Source organism: Notamacropus eugenii, chromosome 5, assembly GCF_028372415.1.
Source record: "Notamacropus eugenii isolate mMacEug1 chromosome 5, mMacEug1.pri_v2, whole genome shotgun sequence".
NCBI classification, from domain to species: Eukaryota; Metazoa; Chordata; class Mammalia; order Diprotodontia; family Macropodidae; genus Notamacropus; species Notamacropus eugenii.
The window spans coordinates 51,540,303-51,563,289 of record NC_092876.1 but is presented as its reverse complement, the minus strand read 5'-3'; the positions used below and the strand labels follow the sequence as shown (position 1 = coordinate 51,563,289).

The 22,987-nt window shown below is 43.3% G+C and overlaps 1 protein-coding gene across 3 annotated transcripts in view; it reads right to left on the bottom strand.

Moving 5' to 3' along the window:
• Positions 1-20,398, bottom strand: part of TNFRSF8 (TNF receptor superfamily member 8) — an 82,172-nt gene extending 61,774 nt beyond the window's left edge. For 2 of the 3 annotated variants that reach the window (XM_072608906.1, XM_072608907.1), the window contains exons 1-2: positions 19,952-20,397; positions 4,110-4,182 (exon numbers count right to left, since the gene is read on the bottom strand). In XM_072608906.1, the coding sequence (XP_072465007.1) occupies positions 4,110-4,182; positions 19,952-20,014 (136 nt within the window). In that variant the 5' untranslated portion in view covers positions 20,015-20,397. Of the gene's footprint in view, positions 1-4,109; positions 4,183-19,951 lie in introns of all 3 variants that reach the window. The other variant, XM_072608908.1, reaches the window with a different exon arrangement.
• Between the last annotated feature and the right edge of the window lie 2,589 nt (positions 20,399-22,987).

Below are 22,987 nucleotides of genomic sequence, written 5' to 3'. Positions count from 1 at the left end.
AAGCCTGTCGATCTCTTAGTGTAGAAGTTGCTAAATCCTGTGTTATCCTGATAGTATTTCCACAATACTTGAATTGTTTCTTTCTGGCTACTTGTGATATTTTCTCCTTGACCTGAGAACTCTGGAATTTGGCTACAATATTCCTAGGAGTTTTCCTCTTGGGATCTCTTTCAGGAGGTGATTGGGGAATTCTTTCCATTTCTATTTTACCTTCTGGATCTAGAATATCAGGGCAGTTTTCCTTGATAATTTCTTGGAAGATGAGGTCTAGACTCTTTTTTTTTTATCATAGCTTTCAGGTAGATCAATAATTTTTAAATGATCTCTCTTGGATCTATTTTCCAGGTCAGTTGTTTTTCCAATGAGATATTTCACATTGTATTCTATTTTTTTCATTCTTTTGATTTTGTTTTATAATTTCTTGGTTTCTCATAAAGTCATTAGCTTCCATCTGTTCCATTCTAATTTTTAAAGAACTATTTTCTTCAGTGAGATTTTGAATCTCCTTTTCCATTTGGCTAATTCTGCTTTTTAAAGAATTCTTCTCCTCATTGACTTTTTGGACCTCTTTTGCCACTTGGGTTAGTATATTTTTAAAGGTGTTATTTTCTTCAGCATTTTTGGGGTCTCCTTTAATAAGCTGTTGATTTGCTTTTCAAGATTTTCTTGCATCTCTCTCATTTCTCTTCCCAATTTTTCCTCCACCTCTCTTACTTGATTTGCAAAATCCTTTTTGAGCTCTTCCATGGCCTGACACCATTACATATTTTTTTGGAGATTTTAGATGTAGAAACCTTAACTTTGATATCTTCCTCATCCAAAAGGATGGAAGAAAATACCTTTTCACCAAGAAAGTAACCTTCTATAATCTTATTTTTCCCCTATTTTGGGCATTTTCTCAGCCAGTTACTTGACTTTTGAGTCCTTTGTCAAGTGGAGGATATACTCTAGGGACATGTAAGTTCTCCTTTCCTTCACGGTGGCACAACCAAGGGAGAGCTCTCTCTCCTCTCCTGGCCTGTCCTCTTGTCTGGGAGCAACCACAAGCACTTTTTTCTGCCCAGTATCTATGAATAGGATTCCCTCTCCAGAGCTTCCACCAGCTTCATCACGCCAGTTCTCTTCCTCACTCCAGGACTGCCACTCAGAACTGAGACTCAGATTGGCTGCTCAATTCCCCCAGGGTCTTTAGGCTGAAGGCTCCAAAAGTGGACTCCTCTGCCTCATTGACTGCTGCTGCCATAGGGCCTGGCCTGGGACCAGACCTCACTCCCCTCTCACCCAGGTGAAAGAGCTTTCTCACTGACCTTTGAAGCTGTCTTTGGCATTTATGGGTTGAGAAATCTGGGAACCGTAGCTTCTACCCATGATTCTGCACCCTGAAACCTGCTCCAGTCCTGTCTATGCAGTGCCACATGGCCAAAGCTGGTCTGTGCTCCACCCTGAGCCCAGTGCAATAGGCCTTTCCCGTTGGCCTTCCAGGCTGTCTCAGGCTGGAAATCTCTTTCACTCTGTAGTTTTGTGGCTTCTGCTGCTCTAGAATTTGTTTAGTCATTTTTTACAGGTATTTTATGGGCTATGGGGACAGAGCTAGAGCAGATCTGTCTTTCTACTCCTCCATCTTGGCTCTGCCCCCAATGGACTCTATTTTATCCTATATTTGTTGTTATTATAAATGTGAGTTATAGTATATGTTATATTCATACATTAATAATGATATATTTTAAAAATAGAAACATTATATAATTATTATGTTATTCAGTTTAGTCATTTTTCAGTTGGGTCCAACTCTACGTGGTCCCATTTGGAGTTTGGGGGGCAGAAATACTTGAATGGTTCACCATTTCCTTCTCCAGCTCACTTTACAGATGAGGAAACTGAGCCAAACAGGGTTAAGTGACTTACCCAGGGTCACACAGCTAGGAAGTGTCTGAAGCCACATTTGTACTTAGGAAGATGAGTCTTTTTTATTCCAGGCCCAGCGTTCTAGCCACTGAATCACCTCACTTGCCCCTATTATGCCATATGTAGTATTATATATAAATATATTTTTATAGAAATGTAAATATATGTATTTATACCCTGTAGGACATGTACTTTGGTATCTCCCTTTCCCCTCAATTTACAATTACAAAAGAAAACTCATAGGACTTCTTCCCTTGATCCTATCTAATAAAGCTGTAGGGGCTTAATAAATATGGATTAACTAACCAAACAATAAAGAAGATACTGTTTCCTTTGGTCCAGTGTAAATGGTGATGCTAAAGAACACGTTCTTTCCTTTGTAATAATTTAATCATCTTCTTACTTTAAAAAAGAAAATTTCCTTTTCTGTATCTTTTTCTAAGTTCTCTACTTTATCTTACTCAAAAGTGTTCTGTACTTGCTCTGGGTCACTTAGCTCAAAAGACGTGAAGCTATAGATGTGAATATATCTGTATCTATACCTATATCTATATGTACATTTACATATACATATGTGTACATATATGTATGCATATATACATATATCTATAATTGTGAAACACACATGTTGGTCACCTACTGATGGTATGTGTCACACACATTTGAATGGATAAACTACAATTTACTTGTCTGCTCGTATCCTATACTTACTTATTAGTGTAGTGGCTAGCAGGGACCTTGAAAATTCTTGCAACAGTATTATGCATTTTCAGAGAGCTGGTTATTAAACATTGACTTAGACTTTGAAAATTCTTGCAACAGTATCATGTATTTTCAGAGAGCTGGCTGTTAAATGTTTACTTAAACCTCAATAATTCTTGCAACAGTATCATGCATTTTCAGAGAGCTAGTTGTTAATCATTTACTTACACCTCAACAATTCTTGCAGCTTCATCATGCATTTCCAAGAGGGCTGGTTGTTAAACATTTACTTAGACTTTGACAATGCTTGCAACAGTATTATGCTTTCTTAGAAATCTAGTTGTTAACTTATTTGCCAGTACATCCCTGTTCAAGGATTCTTTGTCAGGCAGACTAGACTAAAACATGCATGAGGTGCTTTCCAACACTGAGATTCTATGATTCTGAAAGTTGTCAAGTCTTGTCAATTCCACCCACTAAAAATCCTACCCTTCCCTAACTTTCCATTCTTATTGGACACCAAGCCATTTCAGGCTTTCATTACTAGTATCACATGATTTGGAATAAGAAGGAACCCAAGAGATGACCTGGTTCTAGATGACCTAGAACCATGTCTTTCAGATGAGGACACTGAGTCATTAGGGATAAAATGCCTTATCCAAGGCCACAGGAATAAGGTAGCAGAACCAATATTCAAACCCTAGTCTGACTTCAATCCATGCACTTCTCACCTGATCTATTGTAACAGCCTTCTAAACAGTCTTTCTTCCCGTGGCGTCTCTGATCTATCTTCCACACAGTTGTCAAAATCATCTTCCTGATGCACAAGTTCCAAGTGTCACTTCTCTACTCCCACCTCATCCCAGTAGACCCCATGAAGCCATAATGGGGACATGTTTAACAAAATCAATAAAAATACAATGCAACATAGATAATGTTAATTTCTGGTTTTCTGAGTCAATCTGTGGCCCTCATTTCTATTTGACTTTGATATCACTGGTCTATAGGAAAAACTACAACTTCTGATCCCATTCTGCTAGGCTGCCCAAGGTCTGGCTCCAAACCATACATCTAGACTTATTTGCATCATACTTCCTATTTAGGCATCTTTAAATCTGCCAATACGGACTGCTCGCCATTCTCAGCAGATCATCCTGATTCATGCATTTGTGAGATCTCACTGTCATCAGTGGAACTGATTCCAACCTGTTATGATTCTCAGACACTACTTCCCTCCTGAACATTGCTCAGTTTAAAGCCATTCCCTCTCCCCTACCAGCTTCAGAAGTCTGGGACTAGGCATACCCAAGGACTGGAGAAGGTTTTTGAGTTCAGAGAAGTGAGGGCACTATAAAGTTTCCCTCTGGGCATCAGTGGGATGAACTCAGCATGGCCCCGCCCCACTATCCTGTATCTCGCAGACGCTCTGGGACTAGGGTCCAGGAATCCCCAGGGAAGGCATCTTCCTGGCTGCTCCCACCTGTGTGGTCCTCCTTCCTTACCTGAGGGGCAGCGATAACAGCAACTCCCAGAAGATTCATTGTGGTAGAAGTTGAGTCCACACAGGCCTTGTTTCTGGGGGGACAGAAAGAGGTAGAGAGGCTTAGGCAGGGCGGGTCAACAGAGCGTGACAGCTGCTAAATCAAGTCAAGTCAAATAGCTTGTATTAAGTGCTTACTGTGTGCTAAGTGCTGCGGATACAGAGTACACAGTCCCTGCCCTCAAGGAGCTCACAGATTGATGGGGTAAACACCATGCGAACAACTATGTAGGAACAGATACGTACAGTGAGACTGGAAGATAATCTCAGAGGAAAAGAACTGAATCAGGGGTGCTTAGAAAAATTTGTCAGTTTCAAGTCAGACAATCTAACTCAGAGAGGTAGTTACAGAAGGGAGGAGGATTGTAATAGGTAAATAATATCTTAGATGGTACCATGTATAGAGCACTGGGCTGAGAGTCAGGAAGACTCATCTTCATGAGTTCAAATCTAGTCTCAGATGTTTACTAATTGTGCAATCCCAGGAAAGTCATTAAACTTGTTTGCCTCAGTTTTCTCATCTGTAAAATGAGCTGGAGATAGAAATGGCAAATCTCCCCAGTATCCTTGCCAAGAAAACCCCAAAAGGGTCACAAAGAGTTGGACACAACTGAAAAATGACAACATTATTATAAAAATAGCTTTTACCTTCTGGACTTCCTGAATGGGTCTTAGGAACCTAGATCACTCTTAGAAGACCGTGGTTTCACAGTTTATAAAGCATTTTCCTGGTGGATTCCTTCAGGTACTCATTGACTTAGAAAACCACAGATTAACCTTATCTATGTTACATTGTATGTTTATTTATTTTGTTAAACATATTCCCACTATGGTTTCATGGGACTTGCTGGGATGAGGTGGGAGTAGAGAAGTAACTGTTGAGACTTGCTGTTTTTTAATTAATTTTGTTAAATATTTCCCAATTATATTTTAATCTGATTCAACTTGGGTTTAAATCTACACTCTTATTGTATGACTATGGTATGCCTCAGTTTCTTCTTCTGTAAAATGAAGATAACAATGCCTATAATGCCTACCTCTTTTGTGCAGGAAGTCTTTTGTGCCACAGAAGCATTAGGAGATCTTAACAGACTTTATGAAATTAGTGAGAGTCTATGTGCCCTAGCAGAAGACAGAAGGCCAGCTTTGGAACCGGAAAAATCTGGGTACAAGTCCTGGCTCTGACACTGGCTGGCTATGTGATTCTGGGCAAGTCACTTCACCTGTCACTGTTCTAGGTCCCTCTCTAAAGGCTACAGGTGAGCATCGGTGGGAGAGGTTTTCACATCAGTAGTTCCTCATATCAATGAAATCACAGATATGTCCTGACACTCTCCTAACACATGAGAGCAGTGTCATTAATACAGTGGAAAGCAATGGATTTTGTAATTGAAGGAGTTCATTTTCGAAAACAGTTCTGCTTCTTCATACATCAGCCTTGTCATCATGACAAATAGCTAGCTAGTATCTATATAGTTGCAAGTTAAGGGCAAAGAGCTTTACAAATGTCATCGCATTTGCTGCTCACAACAACCCTGGGAAGTAGGTGCTGCTGCTATCCCCATGTTGTTATTATCTGACTCTTCGTGACCCCATCTGGGGTTTTTTTGGCGAAGATATTGGAGCATTTGGCCATTTACTTCTCATTTTACAGATCAGGGAACTGAGACAGGCAGCCATTAAGTGACTTGCCCAAGGTCACACAGCTAGGAAGTTCCTGGGATCACATTTGAATTCAGGTCTTCCAGTGTCCAAGCCCAGTGCTCTATCTACTGAGATGCGTATTGGGCCCTAAATCTCTCTGGGCCTCAGTTTTACCATCTGTAAAATGACAGAATTGGACTAAATAAGAGATTCTTCATCTAGAGTCCATGGATCCCCTTGGGAATGGAGGACACATTTCAGATTTCACGAACTAGGATGAGGAAACAAAATTACACATTCTTTTCAGTAATCTTTGTTTTCCTTTGTAATCCTATGTATTCTATTTTCTGCATTTGAAAAACATTATTTTTAGGAGATGCCCCCAGGTCAAGATTGCCAGAGGGGTCTGTGACATAAAAAAAGCCTAAATGTCTCTGGATTAGATGGGTTCAAGTTCCTTCCAGAGCTCAACCCTATAACTATCACTATTTTCCAGGGTCCTTTGCAAATCATTTCTCCCTCTTGACCTCAATTTCCTCATCAGCAAAATCAGGGAATTAGATCAGATGACTCCTAACTCTATGGTCCTATGGCCTGCCTGGGCCTCAGTTTCCTCTTTTGTATGTGGACACACTCAAGGTACATGGACACCCCATACCCTCATGGGTGGGGTGATGCGTTGAGTAATCGATCTCTACCAAGCAGGAGAATCTTATGCAAATGAGTTTTGAGTCAAAGGCTATATGTAAAAATAGGAAGTTGGACTAGATGAGTTCTGTGTTCCCTTTGGGCTTTAAATCTATGATCTTCTGATACCCTGACCTGTAACATGGAGACATTTCAATTTTATATCACAGTTGTAAAGATTGAATGATAGTAATCGCTGACATTGACCAAGAATTTTATGGCTTGAAAGAGCTTGATGCAGATTACTCAAGCCTCCCAACCACCCTGGGGAAATTCGTATTCCCATTTTACAAATGGAGAAACTGAGCTTGAAAGAGTTGAAGTGAGTTTTACTAGGTTACATAGATAATAAATATCATAGACTACATCTGAACCCAGATCTCTCCTGACAAGTCCAAGGTCCTCTCTACCACATCACACTCACTATTTCTCAGTCTCGGCTATGAAGATACTTTATAAACTATAAAATTCTCTTTGTAATCTATAATGTACCAGGAAAATGTAATGCATTCTTGTACTGTACCCACATTCAAGGGCACCCAACACATCTCTTTGGAGTTATTATTTTTAAAATGTGGGCTCAATCAATTCAAAAGCATTTATGAAGTACCTGCTTAATTAAGTATTAAGTGTCAGACCCTCTTTTAGGTGTTGGGGATATAGACAAAAAAAGGAAATGATCTCCACCAGCAATAAACTTATATTCAAATAGGGAAACAGGTGCTTACAATATATATATACATATATATGTATATATACACACACATACACACATATATAATAGCTAGCATTTCCCTTTTAATAGTATTTTACTTTTTCCAATTACATGTAAAGACAATTTTCAACATTTCATTTTTTATAAGATTTTGAGTTCCAAATTTTTCTCTCCCACCCCTCCCTCCCCAAGATGGCAAGCAATCTGATATAGGCTGTACATGTACAATCATGTCAAACTTATTTCCACATTAGTGGAAATAGAACTAAGTCAAACATAGTTCATCATGGCACAATGTTGTATTACTGTATACAACATCCTGGTTCTGCTCATTTCACTCAGCATCAGTTCATGGGAGTCTTTCCAGGTTTTCCTGAAGTCTGCCTAAAAGCTAGCATTTTCATTGCATTTTAAGGTTTGTAAAACACTTTATATATGTTATCTCAGTTGTTCCTCCCAACAACCTGGATTTATTATCGTTATTCCAATTTTACAGAGGAGGAAACTGAAGCAGACTGTGGTTGTGACTTGTTCAGAGTCACCCAGCTAGGAAATGCCTGAGATCAGATTTGAACTCAGGTCTTCCTAAATCCAGACCCAGTGCTTTAGCCATTGAGCCACCCAGCTGCCTCTAAGGAAGAATGAGGAGAGTGTGAGATAATGTCAGGCTTATGAACCAAGATGACTGGAAGGATGGCATTGCCTTCAACAGAAAATAGGAAGTGTGGAAAAGGGAAAGGTTTGGGGGAATAGATAATGGGTATGGTTTTTGACATGTCAGGTTTGAGATTTCTTCAGGACGTTCAGTTTGAAAAGTCCATTAGGCAATTAGTGATGTGAGACTGAAGACGGGGAGAGGCTGGGGCTAAATGTATAGATCTGGTAAGCAATTGGATAGAGATGATAATTAAATCCAGAAAAGTTGGTGAATCTGGGGGAGAGGGGAAACAGGAGAAAGAGAGAGGAAAGAGGAGAGAGAAAAAGAGAAAGAGGAGAGACAGAGAGAGAAAGGAAAGAGGAGGGAGAGAGAGAGAAAGAGAGAGAGAGGGAGAGGGAGAGAGAGGGAGAGGGAGAGAGAGGGAGAGAGAGGGAAAGAGCATGAGAGACTGAGAGAAACCTTGGGGCACACTCACAGTTAGGTTTCAGGATATGGATGATAAGCCAGACATGGAGGCTAAAAAGGAGTAGTCGTACAGGTAGGAAGAGAACCAGGAGACAGCAGGCTGTGAGCAGAACTACGAAGTTTGGATTCAGTCAAAGGGCCGCACTTGAAGACCTAGAGGGCCACATGTGGTCTCCAGGCTGCAGGTTCCCCACCCCTGCTATATATCATTTGTATCTCAGGATAGGGTTATTGTCCCATTTTACATATGGAAATTAAGAGAGATCAATTGAATTGGCCAGGTCACAGAACTGGTGAATATCTGTGGCGAGATCTGCATCCAGGTCTTCCTGACTCGAGTCCACTGTTCAATCCATTTGAATCCATGATGAGGGTGATGGAATGCAGGGGATGTCGCAGGGTGTGCTGGGAGGAGACCCACTCTGTTGGTTCCTCCCTAGGCCACTGGCCATTTGGTCCTGTGGCTCATCCTCCTAAGTATGAGTTAGTCAGATGAGGGAAAGAAGTACCTCCCTTGCTGAGAGAAAAAAAGAAGTCTAATAGAGTATCTGAAAGGCAGAAAGAACTTTGGAGCTCAAGGCTGGTGCTTCATCTCCTTGGAGCAGCCATCATCACTGTCTAAATGAATTCTGGTTTCCTTTTCAGCTAGTGTGTATATGGGGGAAGCATCACGGAAAAAGACCCCAGGTCTCCTTGCACTTCACCCACACTCCATTGGGACTTTCCACCCCGATATTAAATTTATCAAAGAGCCTCCATCTATGAGAACTCAGGCCAGCCTTAAGAGAGGACCAGAAAACATGACCTCAGCCCTAAGCAACCCCACTGTCTTGATATATGAAGCCTGAAATGAATATGGGGAAAATTCACCCTCCCCAGAGTCCCTAGTCCTGGGTTTCCCCACCGAGCCTGCCTGCTTACATCTAAATTATTCTTATCTCACTCAGCAAAATCTCCCAAAGACAGGGAGAGCAAAAAGGACCAACCCAGGGGACTATCTTACAGACCTATAGACAACCACTCCCCGCCAAAATTTATCACTGAGTTGCACTCCCCAAAGGCAGGTTCTATACACCATTAGCTTTCCCGTCCCTACACTATCTCCCTCTCCTACTAGGGGAGGGGATGGATATCTCCTTAAACAGTTCAGTGCAATAAATATATGTTAATTGCCTGCCATGAGCAAGGTACTGCCTTTCCTTTCTTAGTATGGGGTGAGAGGGAGAGAGGAAAGCACTGGATCTGGAGTCAAAGGACCTGGGTTTGAATTCTGCCTCAGACACTAATTTTATCACCCTGGGTATAACCTCTCCAAGTCTCAGTTTTCTCATTTACACAATGAAAGGGGTAGAATCAACACTATCCAAGATCACTTCCAGTTCTCAGACTAACCCCCTGCATTTTACAGATGCTTCAGGAAATAGATAGACATGTTCAGTCATACAGCTAGCTAGTAAGTGAGGGAGGGAGGTCCTCTGACACAGTCAATGCTCTTTCCATTATGATACACTGTCTCTCAAATCCTTACAAGTCAAAATCTACAACCCTGAGGTGAATTCACCATATCTCCAGTCAGTCCAATCCATTGTGGGATAATTAAGAAGCTTTTCCTAACATCAAGTCTCCATTTACCTCCATGAAACTTCCACTAATTGCGTTCTGCCTTGTGTGGCCAAGCAGAATAAAGCTAATAATCCCTCTTGCAAGTCATAGCTCTCATCTCTTTACCAAGCTAAACATTCTTCAGATGATTCTCATATAGTATGACCCTGAAGCTACCTTGGGCACTGAAAGGTTAAGGGCCGCACACATAGCCAGAACGTGTCAGAGGCGGGCTTTGAATCCACGGTTTCCTGGTTTTGAGGCCAGCTCTTGATGATACACTATGGCACAAATATACAGACTCTGAACTATTGTAGTCGTTCTCTGGATACCCTCTGCTTCTCAATGTCTTTCCTAAAATGTGGTGTCCATCATGGAATACCCTACTCAAGGTGTTGTCAGAGATACCAGGTGATAAATGAAAGAAAAGGAAGGAAGGAAGGAAGGAAGGAAGGAAGGAAGGAAGGAAGGAAGGAAGGAAGGAAGGAAGGAAGGAAGGAAGGAGGGAGGGAGGGAGGGAGGGAGGGAGGGAGGGAAGGAAGGAAGGAAGGAAGGAAGGAAGGAAGGAAGGAAGGAAGGAAGGAAGGAAGGAAGGAAGGAAGGAAAGAAAGAAATGAGGCATAATCATGTAATACTAGTCAACTGATAATATATGAATACATCCATGACCCACGGGTAAGGATGCTTAAGAATGGGAAACCACGGAAAGGCCCTGCAAACACCTGTATCCCACTAGAGGGTGCTCATCTGCCACCTCTAAGCACTGCAGCCCTGGACCACTAAAAGACCCTTGGAGACCCTGCAGACCACAAATTCACAGTGAAAAGAAGACCTCCATAGACTTAAGTGATTTAGAACTGAGATCAGATCGTTTAGTCAAACCTTGATTTACGGAAGGAGGACTGACTCAGAGAAAGGAAACAACTCATCCAACACAGCAAATTAGTAGCAGGTTCAGAAATAGAATCCAGGTCTCCTGACTCCGTTGTCCCAGGGCATCTTCCCCTTTCCCAGCCTGCACTGGTTTCTGCAGCTAACCCAGCCCCAGTTTCCAGGCAGGATCTCCCAGGCCGCAGCTTGTGCAATGCTCCACCACTTTCTTCTCTAGCCTAGCTAGCTCTGTCTGTCCGGAAGAACCTCAGATCACTGGTCTGAGAAGCAGAGCCTCAAGCCCTAAGGAAAGAAGGGAAAGCTCTTAGAGGAGTTACATCCTTAAAGAAGTCCCTATTTAGTCTGCAACCCCTCCTACCCTCTGTTCCTCTTCAAATCCCAGGGTTCTAGAATCCCTGAAGCATTTCTCCATCTCCCAGCAACTAATACTTCTTCTAAATCCCCATGAATTTATTTTGTATGAGTAAGTCATAGTGGATCAAGGAATGGTCTCAAAGTCGGGAAGGTCTGGGTTCAAGTCCTGTCTCTAGCACAGATTGACCCTGGGCAAGAGTCCCTTAAAGTCTCAGTGCTTTAGGTAATGTTCCAATGCTACACATTGCAGAAAAGGTGCTGACCTGCATTGGAGGAGAGAATCCCTTCATCCAGGAGTTCTCGATATCAGTGAAATCACAGATTTAATCCCTTTCCACCATTTTGTTGATCCTCATTTATGTACACTAGAGGTCAGGAACCATTCTCATTTTAATGTTTGTGGGCCCAGAATGTAGCCCATGGCCTGGTATAGAGTAGGCACTTAAATTCCTATTCACTGATTTCTCTAAAGCCTCTGCAATAGAATCAAATCTTTTAAGCTTCAGCTGGAAATTGCCTTGTATCACAACTGTGAACTTCTCCTTCGCACCCTTCCTCCACATCCCCATTGAATGGAAACTCCTTGAAAGCAGGGCAGGTAACATAGCTATCTTTGAATTTCCAGTGCTAAACACCATGCCTGGCCCTATAATGCCATGGACCTACAGATGTGGATACTAACACCCTCCCCACAATGGCTCAAATCACAACTCATCCACACTTCCTAATCTTGTATACCTCTTGTCCATATCTAACATCACTGGGGATGGGAGCCACAAGGGAGCTTAGAGGTCATCAAGCACAACCCTCACATTTTTACAGATAAGGAAACTGAGGCAAATAGAGGTTAAGTGACTCGCCCAAGGTCACATAGCTAATAAGTGTCATAGGTGGCATTTGAATCAAAGTCTCTGATTCCAAGTCCAGACCTCCATTTACTGCACCAATTTTCTCTTTGCTTGGATTCCTCCTTTGTTTCCATCATACTTTGCTTTGTATCATACTTGTTTAAGGAACCAAACATCTAGAGATAGCATGGACATGTTGTACATTTCATGTTCCTCCCAGCAGTAGAGTATAAGCTCTTTGGCAGTAGGCACTATGTTGGTTTTTGATCTTTGTAAGTATGGCATCTAGCACAGCACCTTGAATATACTAAGCATCTAATAAATGTCAATTGAATGAGTGGGTATGAGCTGGACAGCTTCTGTCTCTGTAAATAGCTGCTATTCTCAGGACTAACATTCCAATTCAGCAGATATCTAAACACAGTCTAAAGACTGTAAGAAATCTTAGAAGTCACTGGGTCCAACCCTCCTTTTACAAAACAGACAACTGAGGCTCAGAGAGGTTAAATGATTTTTCTTAGAGTCACATTGCTAGTAAGAGTCTGAAGTGGACCCCAGGGACTCCCTGAAGCCAAGCCCAGTGTTCTACCCACTCTGCCACACTTCCTCTGGTCACCTGACCTTCCTTGAAATCATTTGGATATCAGTGGAACACGCTGGCTGTCTAATGATTACCCTTTGCTCTCCTGGTCTGTCCCTCATCTGCTCATCCATTTCTCTGAAGCCATCCTTTCAACCACTTCTCCTGCACAATGCTTCATGAGTAATTTGCTGCGGTCCAGATTCACACTGTCCACCATTCCCCTGAATTGCCCTAAAGGTGATTCCCAACCTTAATTTTTCAGAGACTACTATTCTATGATTTACACCCATATGGCATCACCATAAGGATATGGTTAGCAGCATAAATAGTCCTAGAAGTTGAAATGTTTTATTACATGGCTGTACTTCATGGGGTGACATCCCAGAATTCCAAGGAGCCTGGGCATGGACAGTTCCCCTTGATAGCCCTCAAAACCTTAAGGAAGAACACTTCCCCTCCTCCCAAAGATCTGAGTTTGATTTAGGGGGGAGGGAAGTGACCTTAACGTTATCCTCAGAGCTTATGGGGGTCCCAGGCAGAATCTGATACAGGGACTCTCCGCTACTTCTCTGCCCCCATTTTGTTTCATACTTTCTCTTTTCCAGTTGAATTGGTCTGATGCCCACAACTTTCCATCTTTTGCCCAAGTACCTGGAATGCCCTCCCTCCTCACCTTTGCCTCTTAGAATCCCTGACTTCCTTCAAAGAATAGCTCAAGGTCTTTCTTCTACACAAAATTTTTCCTAATTTCCCTATGTGTTAGTGCTTTCTCTCTTTAAATTACTTTGTTATTATCTTGCACATGTTGGAATTACTTTGGACATGCTTTGAATTTCCTTAATCACACCCAGTAGAATGTAAGCTTCTTGCAGGCAGGCACTTTCTTCTGTATCTTTGTATCCCCAATACCTAGCATAATGCCTGGCACACAGTTGGTGCTTAATAAATGCTGTTGACTGACAGCTGTTCATTATACTTGCTGAAGTGGTTTCTGAACCCTTGTGTGTGTATGTGCCTACATACAAATGTGTGGGGGTGTATGTGGGGAAAAGGATCTAGGTCCTACCCTAAATTTCACCTAAGACTTGCTGTGTCTGTCACCCAGGGGAGATTTTTGGATTATAGGATACAGGGCTAAAAGTCAAAGGCACTAGAGTCAGCTCATGCTGGAGACATGAGAGCTGAGTGCTAAATTTTCAGTGTGAGTAGTTATGCCTCAGAAATCAACAAATAGGTGGTGCAGTAGATAGAGCACTGGCTCTGGAGTCAGGAGGATCTGAGTTCCAATCCGGTCTCAGATACTTTTACTAGCTGTGTGACTCTAGGCAATTTACTTAAATTGCCAACACAAACAAACAACACCCCCCCCCCCAAAAAAAATCAGCAAACACTACTTGATTTGTTGCTCAGCTGATTGTCTAGACTTGAGAAAGTGATGGATTGAGAAAATAGTAATAATTCAGATTAAACTTATAAGTGTAACCTATGTACATTTTTGGGAGGTAGGGCTAGTTGTTAAACATTTACCAGAACATGCCTTGCTAGATGGGACCTTCAAGGCCATGTAGTCAAACCTCCTCATTTAACAGATAAGGAAACTCCATCCCATAGAGATCATAGGATTTGCTTGAGATCATACAACTAGTAAGTGGAAGTACCAAGATTCAAACCCAAGTTTTCTGGAATCTTCTAGAACGCTTTCTACTACACCACACTGCCTTTCTGGTCCCTAGTTTCCTCTCTTGTCAACAAATGGAATCAACAAATATTTATTAAGCATCAATGTATGCACAACACTAGAGGATGTACAAAGCCCAAGGAAGATACAAGACAGATGGTCCCTACTCTAAAATAACTTAAGGCCTAGTAATGATATGAGACATTGACCCAGTTGAGTGAGGTCCCCATCTTCTCTCTGGGAGGGCCCTGTCCAGGCTAGGGGGAATTTTGGCAGGGTTTGGCATCCCCTAAGGCAGTGCTGTCACATCATTGCTGGGACAGTGCTGGGAAATTAGATCATCATTTATTACTAAGAAAATACAATTATCCCCTCCCACAGGCACCAAGTCTATGCAGTCCCACCCCAAGGTCATGGAGAAGAGCTGGCTCTTTCCCTGACTTAGCAAGCGAGGCCTTTGTCTAAGAGAGTGGTCTTTCTGCCATCTTGTCTACTGCCCTCTGCAATTCACACAATCGGGGGCCACCTGTGGTTTGATCTGAGAAGCCTCAACCTTCTTAAAACCACTTCAATGCCTTGATATTCAAAGACAAAGTGGGGGAAAGGAAAGAGGAGATGAGAATGTGTGTCTGTAAAGTCTATAAAAGATATTACTATAAAAGTAAAGTAAATCATAGAAAAATAATGTAAATAAAGCATATGACAGTAAACTAAAGTCTTCCACTGCAGGCTGCTTTTACAATTACTGAGCAATGGGAATCCCATCCCAACAAGCTCCTACCTTCTTCCCTCCCTCTCTAGCCCCAGCCAGCAGGAAGCCAGCCCTGCCTGCCAGGTTTAAGTGGCACACTTGGACCTGTCGGAGATTAGCATAGGGTTTATTTGCCAGACCATGGATGCTCAGAGCTGGAAGAGAGCTCGGAGAAGGTTTCATCAAATCTATACCAAAGAAGGAATCCCTGATACACCGTCCCCTTCCACCAAAGCTCACTCTTCTCAATGTAGGAGAGCCCATGGTCTCTAATGAAGCCCCTTCCCACCCTTCCACAGTTCTCATCTTCAAAAGTTTCTCTTGTATTGCTAGTTGTGAGGACAGAGTCCAGGATCTAGGAGGCACGTGATCAATGCTTGGTTGGCTGATTGATTAATTGATTGACATTGGGCCCAAATCTACATCTCCACAACTTTCATCCATCAGACCCTATAAGAGGTAGTGCGGTCTAGCTCAGAGGTGAGAAACACCTCACTCCAAAGTGTGGCCCAATCAGATTCAAATTAGGAATATTTAGGAATTTAGGTAATTAGGAAATATCTAACAAAACAAATAAAAAATACAATAAAACATAGATATTGCTAATATGTGACTTTCTAAATCAATAAGGATCCACAGGGATCCTTAGGTACAGTTTAGGGGCCTGCATTTCTCTTTGAGCTTGACCCCCACACCCCCATCCCCCCCCCCGTACCCCCACCCCCAGACTATAGCAACAGATCTGGGATCTAACCATTCTTTCACATGAAAATAACTGCCTTCTCCTTCTGGAGTTACTTCTTCTCCAGTATGTCTCTCCCCAGTTCCTTTAACCAATCATCACTGGGCATGGACTGGGGGCCCCTTGCCATCTGGCTTATCCTTCTCTGGACACTCTGCAGTTTATCTGGGTCCCTCCTAAACTGTACCAGAACTGAATGTAACACTCAAGATGCTGTCTGACCTGGGGTGAATCCATGTGGTCTCAATTCCTGGAAACTAAGCCTTTCTCAATGTAACCCAAGATTACAAAAGCTCTTTTTTTTTTTTTTTTTTTTTGGCCACTATCACTTTTCACCTACCCATAGAGGACTTGAGAATTCAGGAAGACCTGAATTAAAATCGAGCTGCTGGCACTAACCAGCTATGTGACCTGTGGGCAAGTCATTTAACCTGTCTGAGCTTCAGTTCCTCCATCCTGTAAGATGCAGATAGCACTACTTCACAGGGTGGGTTGTAAGGCTCACATGTAGTCATGTATGGAAAATACTTTCCAAGCTTTAAGAGATATGAATACCTGCTATAACTATTCCCTCTTATCTCTCAGCCATCTGACTTTTTTCCCCAAGGTTACTCTTGGCACATTGAAATCCAACACCTCTGAGATCCCCCTCCCCCATCCCTGACCTTGACACCTGCTGACCTCTCTCATCAGTGTTCTTTCCCCCATTAGAATCTTATACTCAGGGATCATCATCCTTTTCCTTTTGTATTCCCAGAGCTCAACACAGTGCAAGCATTCAGTAAATTTTGTCATCATTCATTCATTCATTCATTCATGCACCCTAGGAAGGCTCTCTCAACCCCAGATATCCCATCTGTCTCCAACAGCTCTACTACTTGAAATTCATGAGCTTATAGATTAGATCTTGAAAGAGTTTTAACAGACTGTCTATTCATAGTAGGATCTTTGATCTAGAACTGTAAGGGATTTAAGACACAAAACTCATCCAACTCCTTCATTTTACAGTTGGGGAAACTGAGGTGCAGTGGATAAGTGACTTGCCCTCAGTCATTGAGGGAGTAAATGGTGGAGCCCAGCTTTGAACCACAAATTCTAAAGCCTGTGTTCTTTCTACTGTTACCACACTGCCCACATGTTCCGTTTCCGTTATAAAAAGCTGATTGAGAGCAGACACTCCTTTCCCTCCTACTCTTTCTTTGTCTCAGACCCTCCTTTGACCTGGATGTCCTTCTAGAGAAGACAGCACATTGTTTGGGTCACATTCTAAAGCAGATAGAACAGTAAAATGGTCCTCGGATCATATCTTCCTTCTTCTGTTCACTACCTGTGCAATGTTGGATAAGTCACCAACCTCCTGGACCTCAATCTCCTTGTCTGAAGAATAAAGGGGTTGGACCCAGTGATCTTCGAAGCCCCTTCTAATTTTAAATCTTGAAGCCTACTGTATTGATCTGGGTATGTCAGATAAAATCCCAGGATCAGAGAATTTCAGAGATGATGGCACTGCAGGAACCATTGAGTACACCTCATACCCCAAAAAGAATCCCCTCTTGAGCATACTCCACAGCAGGTCATCTGGCTTTGGTTTGAATACCAAAGTGGAGGAGTGGAGGATCTCACCTTCTCTCTAAACAGCCCATTCCACTCAGCTCTTTGTTCATTAAGCTCCTCTTGATGTGGAGCCTAAATCTGTCTCTCTGTAACTTCCTCTATAATCCCACTGGATCTGCCTTCTGGGGTCAAACCAAGTAAATCTAACTGTTCTTGCACATGACAATCTTACAAGTATATGAAAACAACTGCCATCTCCTTCTGGAGCTATCTCTTCTCCAATCTAACTCTCTCCAGCTCCTTTAACCAATCCTCACTGGGAATGAATTGGGGCCCCCTTGCTTGTCCTTCTCTGGACACTCTCTACTTTATCCAGGTCCCTCCTAAACTGTGCAAGAACTGAACATAATACTCAAGGTGCTGTCTGTCCTGGGCTGAGTCCATGTGGTTCCAATTTCTGGAAACTAAGCCTTTCTCAATATGACCCAAGATTACAGTAGCTTTTCTTGGCCACCATTACTTCTGATCCACCCCTAGAAAACTATAAATTACTTGAGAGCAGGGATCATTATTTTTCCTCATAGTGTTGTGTTTCCTCATGCCTTATAGAGAGAAGTCAAAATTTTGCTAAAAACAACCTGCAGTTCTTGGCCCTGGGGAATCACAGAGCTGTGGGAAGCCAGTACCTCTCAAAGTCATAAAATAAGCTAACAGTTCAGCAAACCCCAATTCTTAAGCCTACAACTTCTGGTTTATGCTCAAGTTCAGAACTTGGTGGTGGAGGAGTGGGGGCAGGGGGTGCTGTTAAAAGCCCTAAAGGGTAATGGGATGGGCTAAGCAATTACTTACTGGAAGGCAAGGGGTCCCAGCTCCAGAAGAGTTCAGGACTACATGGGGTTGTCTGCAGGGTTCATACTTGGTCACCCCTCGAGTTTATCTTTAGTGATACCCCTGGTTCTTTTTCACCTTCACCTTCCACCTCACCTACTCCTTCTTCACTCAAGAGCCATCCCTCAACTGACTATTGTGCTATATAGAAATAAGGAATGAAGCAAGTGGAGAGAAACTCAGAGGCAGAGATAAAATGTCCTCTGGTGGGCTCCTGCCGGAAATCAAAAACTTCTCTGAAAACAACCTACTTGGAAAGAACGAACTTACAGGTCATCTAATCCAACCCTGGAAGGCAGTTGTTATATTAGACAAAGCTGGAACTTGAGTTCAAATGCTGCCAATGTGATCTTGGACAAGTCACTTAATCTAAGCCTCAGTTTCCTTATCTGTAAAATGAGATGACCTGTAAGGTTCTTTGGTCCTAATCCATGAAACCTGGGCTCTGAGCCCTCATCTCACACTCACACATGTAATTTACACATACGCGATTGTGTGTGACACACAACTGACACCAGGTCCTTGTGCATCTGTTGCAGGAATAGAAAAATCTCTTGGCCACATGTCTTTCTCAAAGCCAGTACAACCTGACGTGATGGGGATTAGATGTGGCGGTTTAGTTCAAGTCTCAGGCTTGGAAGACCGTGGATGCTTTGACCATTTGTATGTAATTGTACTTTGTACATTAGCAGGCGGAATGATCTGGCTATTACTGGAATTCCAGAAAGGAAACAGAAGCCCCGAGGTACTAAGTAACTTATCGTGGTCACATACTAATACGCAGGGCAGAGATTTGAGCTCAAGCTCTCCGACTCTAAAGTCAGTGCTTTCCACCACAAGTACTTCCTTAAGATTTGCCACATGTCTTCACAACGGTCCCGTCAGGGAGTCAGTGCCAAGTAATATCATCCCCATTTTATAGAAAAGGGTAAGATGTAACTTGAGCAAGGACAAAACATCATAGATTCAGAACTGGAAGATTATTTGGTCCAACCACCCCTCCTCCATTTTTCAAATCAGGAAACTGAGACCTAGAGAGAGATTCAGGGACTTTTCCAAAGTCACAGCAGTCATAAATGGAAAAGACAGGATTCCAGTGCAGGTCCTGTGAAATCAAGGTTAGGATTCTTTACACTCAACTATGCAAAGGGGTCAAGCCAGAATTCAGAGCCTGGCTAGGTTCACAGAGAGATTAAGCGATCAGGCCAAAGTTAGTAGGTAGCAGAGTCGGAATTCGAACTCGGGTCCTGAGTCTCTTTTCACTAACCCCACTCTTATCAGCCCCGTGACCAAGGCAGGCAGAGATTATTAACCCCATTTTATGAATCAGGAAACTGAGGGGAAGACCTACGGAACTGGACTCCTGAGTGCTGTGGTTACTGAACATAGATAAGTAACCTTGAGAACCCGGGACCAATGTCGGGTAGCTCAGCTGTCTCATGCTCTCCAGTGCCGAGGCTGCTTCTCTATCCAGAATCCCCCACTCTCTGCTACTGTTGCCTCACAGGGTAGGAGAAAATTAAGATACCCAAAATTCACGCACATGTTCGGGTAAATGACAGTAACCAGATTCGAACCCCAGCCTACCGACCCTGTTAAACACACTTTCTACCACACCACGCTGTCTCAGTCCACAGCAGCACTCTGGAGCCAGAGTAAGGGGACGGGGAAGGAAGCTTGGCCAGTGCGGCCCAACCAGTCCTGCATGTCCCAGGATCTCCGGGGAGAATCAGCACTGACTTACCTGCGGGAGGGCCCCGACCACTCCAAGGAGCAGCAGCCCCAGGGCAGCGCTCCGTCTAGTCATGGTCTGCCCAGCTAGAACGTCACCAAGGAGGAGGAGGAGGAGAAGGAGGAGAAAAAGGAGTTGGGGCGATCGAGCCTGGACTCCCCGACAGCCTGACGCGTCCGCGAGCGAGCACGAGGGGAGCCCTTTCAGCCACCCGCCGGGGGACCCTGAGCTATACACCAATTGAATGGAGCTAGCGGGCGGCGGGCGGGCGCACACGCGAAGCCCAAGTCCAGGTGCTGTGCGCGCTGCAGCCCCGGAGCGCTCTGCTCAGCTGTGCTCCGCCCCTCCCGGGGTATCCGCTTGAGGCTGCTGCCTGCTGGCCAGCCTAGCCCCAGCCGCGACCCCAGCCACAGCTCTGAGCCAGGCAGCCACCAGGCGGGAAGCCGCCACGGACTTGCAAACCAAGGCACGGTTTCCCGGCACTGCGTGGGGCCCAGCGCGGGGCTGTTCAGTAACTTCGAAAGAGCCCTCCTCTCGGTTGGGCGCGGATTGTCCCTCCCCTCCCTTTTCCCCCAACCGCCACCCCCCCCCCTCTTCCCCCATCCTTCGCACCTTTGGACCAAAAGAGATTGGGGAAGGATAAGATTTCGTTGGGTTTCCAGGAACTGGGAGACTTGGAAAGACGTAAGAGAGAGACCCTAAGTGAAGGAGTGATTCTGTTTACCAGTTCACCCGTAATTCTGAGGGACTGGAGCCTCAGGGCTGCTTTCAGTCTGATTAATAGGATCACAGTGTTAGAGCTGGAAAAGAGGTGCCCTGGTATTATTGATAATCGCGTTATTACTATGGTTGACCCGTGCCTTCTGGGAAAATAACAGTGCCCAGCCCGACCTCATTTAACTCAGGCATAAGAAGGCCGGTTTCTGGTTTTTGTTTTTGTTTTTTTTTTTCTGTAAAAGATCTTAGAGGTAACCTAGTTCCTCATTTTGTAAATGAGGAAACTAGGGTCAATTCAACTGACCTGGGTTCAAGGCTCGTCCACGCACCTAGCCTCTGTGTAACCTTGGGCAAACCATCTCAACTTGTCAATCATCTAAAGCATGAAAAGGATTGGACTACTTGGTCTCTGAGGTCCACGGTTAAGTTAAAATCTATGATCCCCTGGCATTAAGTCGTAAAACCCAAATCCAAACTCAGGTCCTCTAACTCTAGAATAGCAGGGTCTTATCCTCTTTCTTTGTAACCTCAGTCCTTAGCTCAGTTCCTGGCACATTGGCAGTCTATTCAGAACACCGAAAGCTGCTTTTCTAGGTTTACTCTGAGCCAACCACGTTGTCTGGCCACGTCTCTCTGGGGCCAGAGATCTCTCTAGGGGTTAGGAGAGTGACGTCTAGCCAAAGGAAGTGGTTCAAGCATTCCCATTGCAAGAGGGAGGACACAGAGGGTTGGGAGAGCTCAGGGAAACAGCCCAGATAATCCTGTCAGGCAGGGTCTGCTCAACGGAGTGAAGTACTTGCCTGTCACAGCTGTTCCCAAGCTCTAGTCCTCAAGACACATTGACAATGGCTAAGATATGAAAGACCAGTATACCACAAGTAACGACAGTTTTTCCTCAATAGCACTAAGATGGTATACAAGAGTGAGCTGTTGCTAGCAACATCTCCCATTTATATAGGCTCCCCTCCATGCCAGCCTTATAAGGTAGGTTATTATAGGTATTACAGTCCTTATTTTACAGATCAAGAAACTGAGGCTCAGATGTGAGGAACAACTCTTACATTCACATAGTGAGTGATAGAGGCTGGACTTGAATTTGTCTCCTTAGAGAGAGAATTTTGCAGTGGAAATAGCTTGGTATAGAGTCATAGAACCATGTTCAAATCTTGTCTCTACCATTTACTATATGACCTTGGGCAAGTCATTTAACTTCTCAGGGCCTCAGTCTCTTCATCTATAAAATGAAAAGAGATGACTAAATGGTTCCTAAAGTCCCTTTCAGCTCTAAATCTATGACCCTATGACAAAGTCTGGAGAGTCAGCATCGTATAGTCAAATGGATAAGAGGAAAGTTCTGGATTTAAGTTCTATATCCTAACTGTGTGACCAGAGGAAAATCATTTAACCTATGCAAGCCCTAGTTTTTTCATTCATAAAATGGAAATAATATTTACCATGGATGGTTGTTGTGAGACTCGGATAATACATCATACTTGTTAAAATGACTCTGGCATCAGAGCACTCTCTTCCAAAACCTTCCTCTAAAACTTCATAGATTTATGAGCTTGAATGAGTCACTTAATTTCCTTGTACCTCAATTTCTAAAATGGGTTCTATGGTCCCTTCCAGCTCTAAATCTATATTCTCATTAAAGCCCTAGGTGAATATCAGCTAATAATAGTGATGACGGTGGTGATGGTAGTGGTGATGATGGCAGTGATGGTAGTGGTGAAGGTAGAGATGGTGGGTGTAAAGGTGGTGAAGGTGGTAAAGGTAGCAATGTTGATGGTGGTGGTGGTGGGGATGGTAGTGAAGGTGGTGACTGATGATGGTGATAGTGGTGAAGGTGATGATGGTGGTAAAGGTGGTAATGGAGATGATAGTGGTGGTTATGGTGTTATAATAGTGGTGAATATGGTGATGGTGGTGGTGGTGGTGATGGTACTTAGTCATCTGGAGGTCTGGGGTTGAATGTGACAAAATATTTGATGATCAATCAGTCAAACAGCATCTATCTAGTTAGTTGCTAATTACCTGAATGTATAATAATATAATATTCATACATATGTACTTCTCTTGACACTAGACTGACTCAGGTGAAATGACACTGAGTGGTTTCCCCATCTGAAGCTGGTTCTGTGCCAAACACACGTATTTTATTTCTCTTTTTGCTGGTCTAATTTCCTGGTTTTTAAGAATGGATGTTACTCCAAGGAAATGTAGCTCTAAAAGAGAGCATTTCAATAACTGTTCAAGGCATCGCAGTTGTTGCTCATCCTTCACTCTCAGAGGACCAAAGGACATCAGGAGGGTAATGTCTCAACTTGCAAG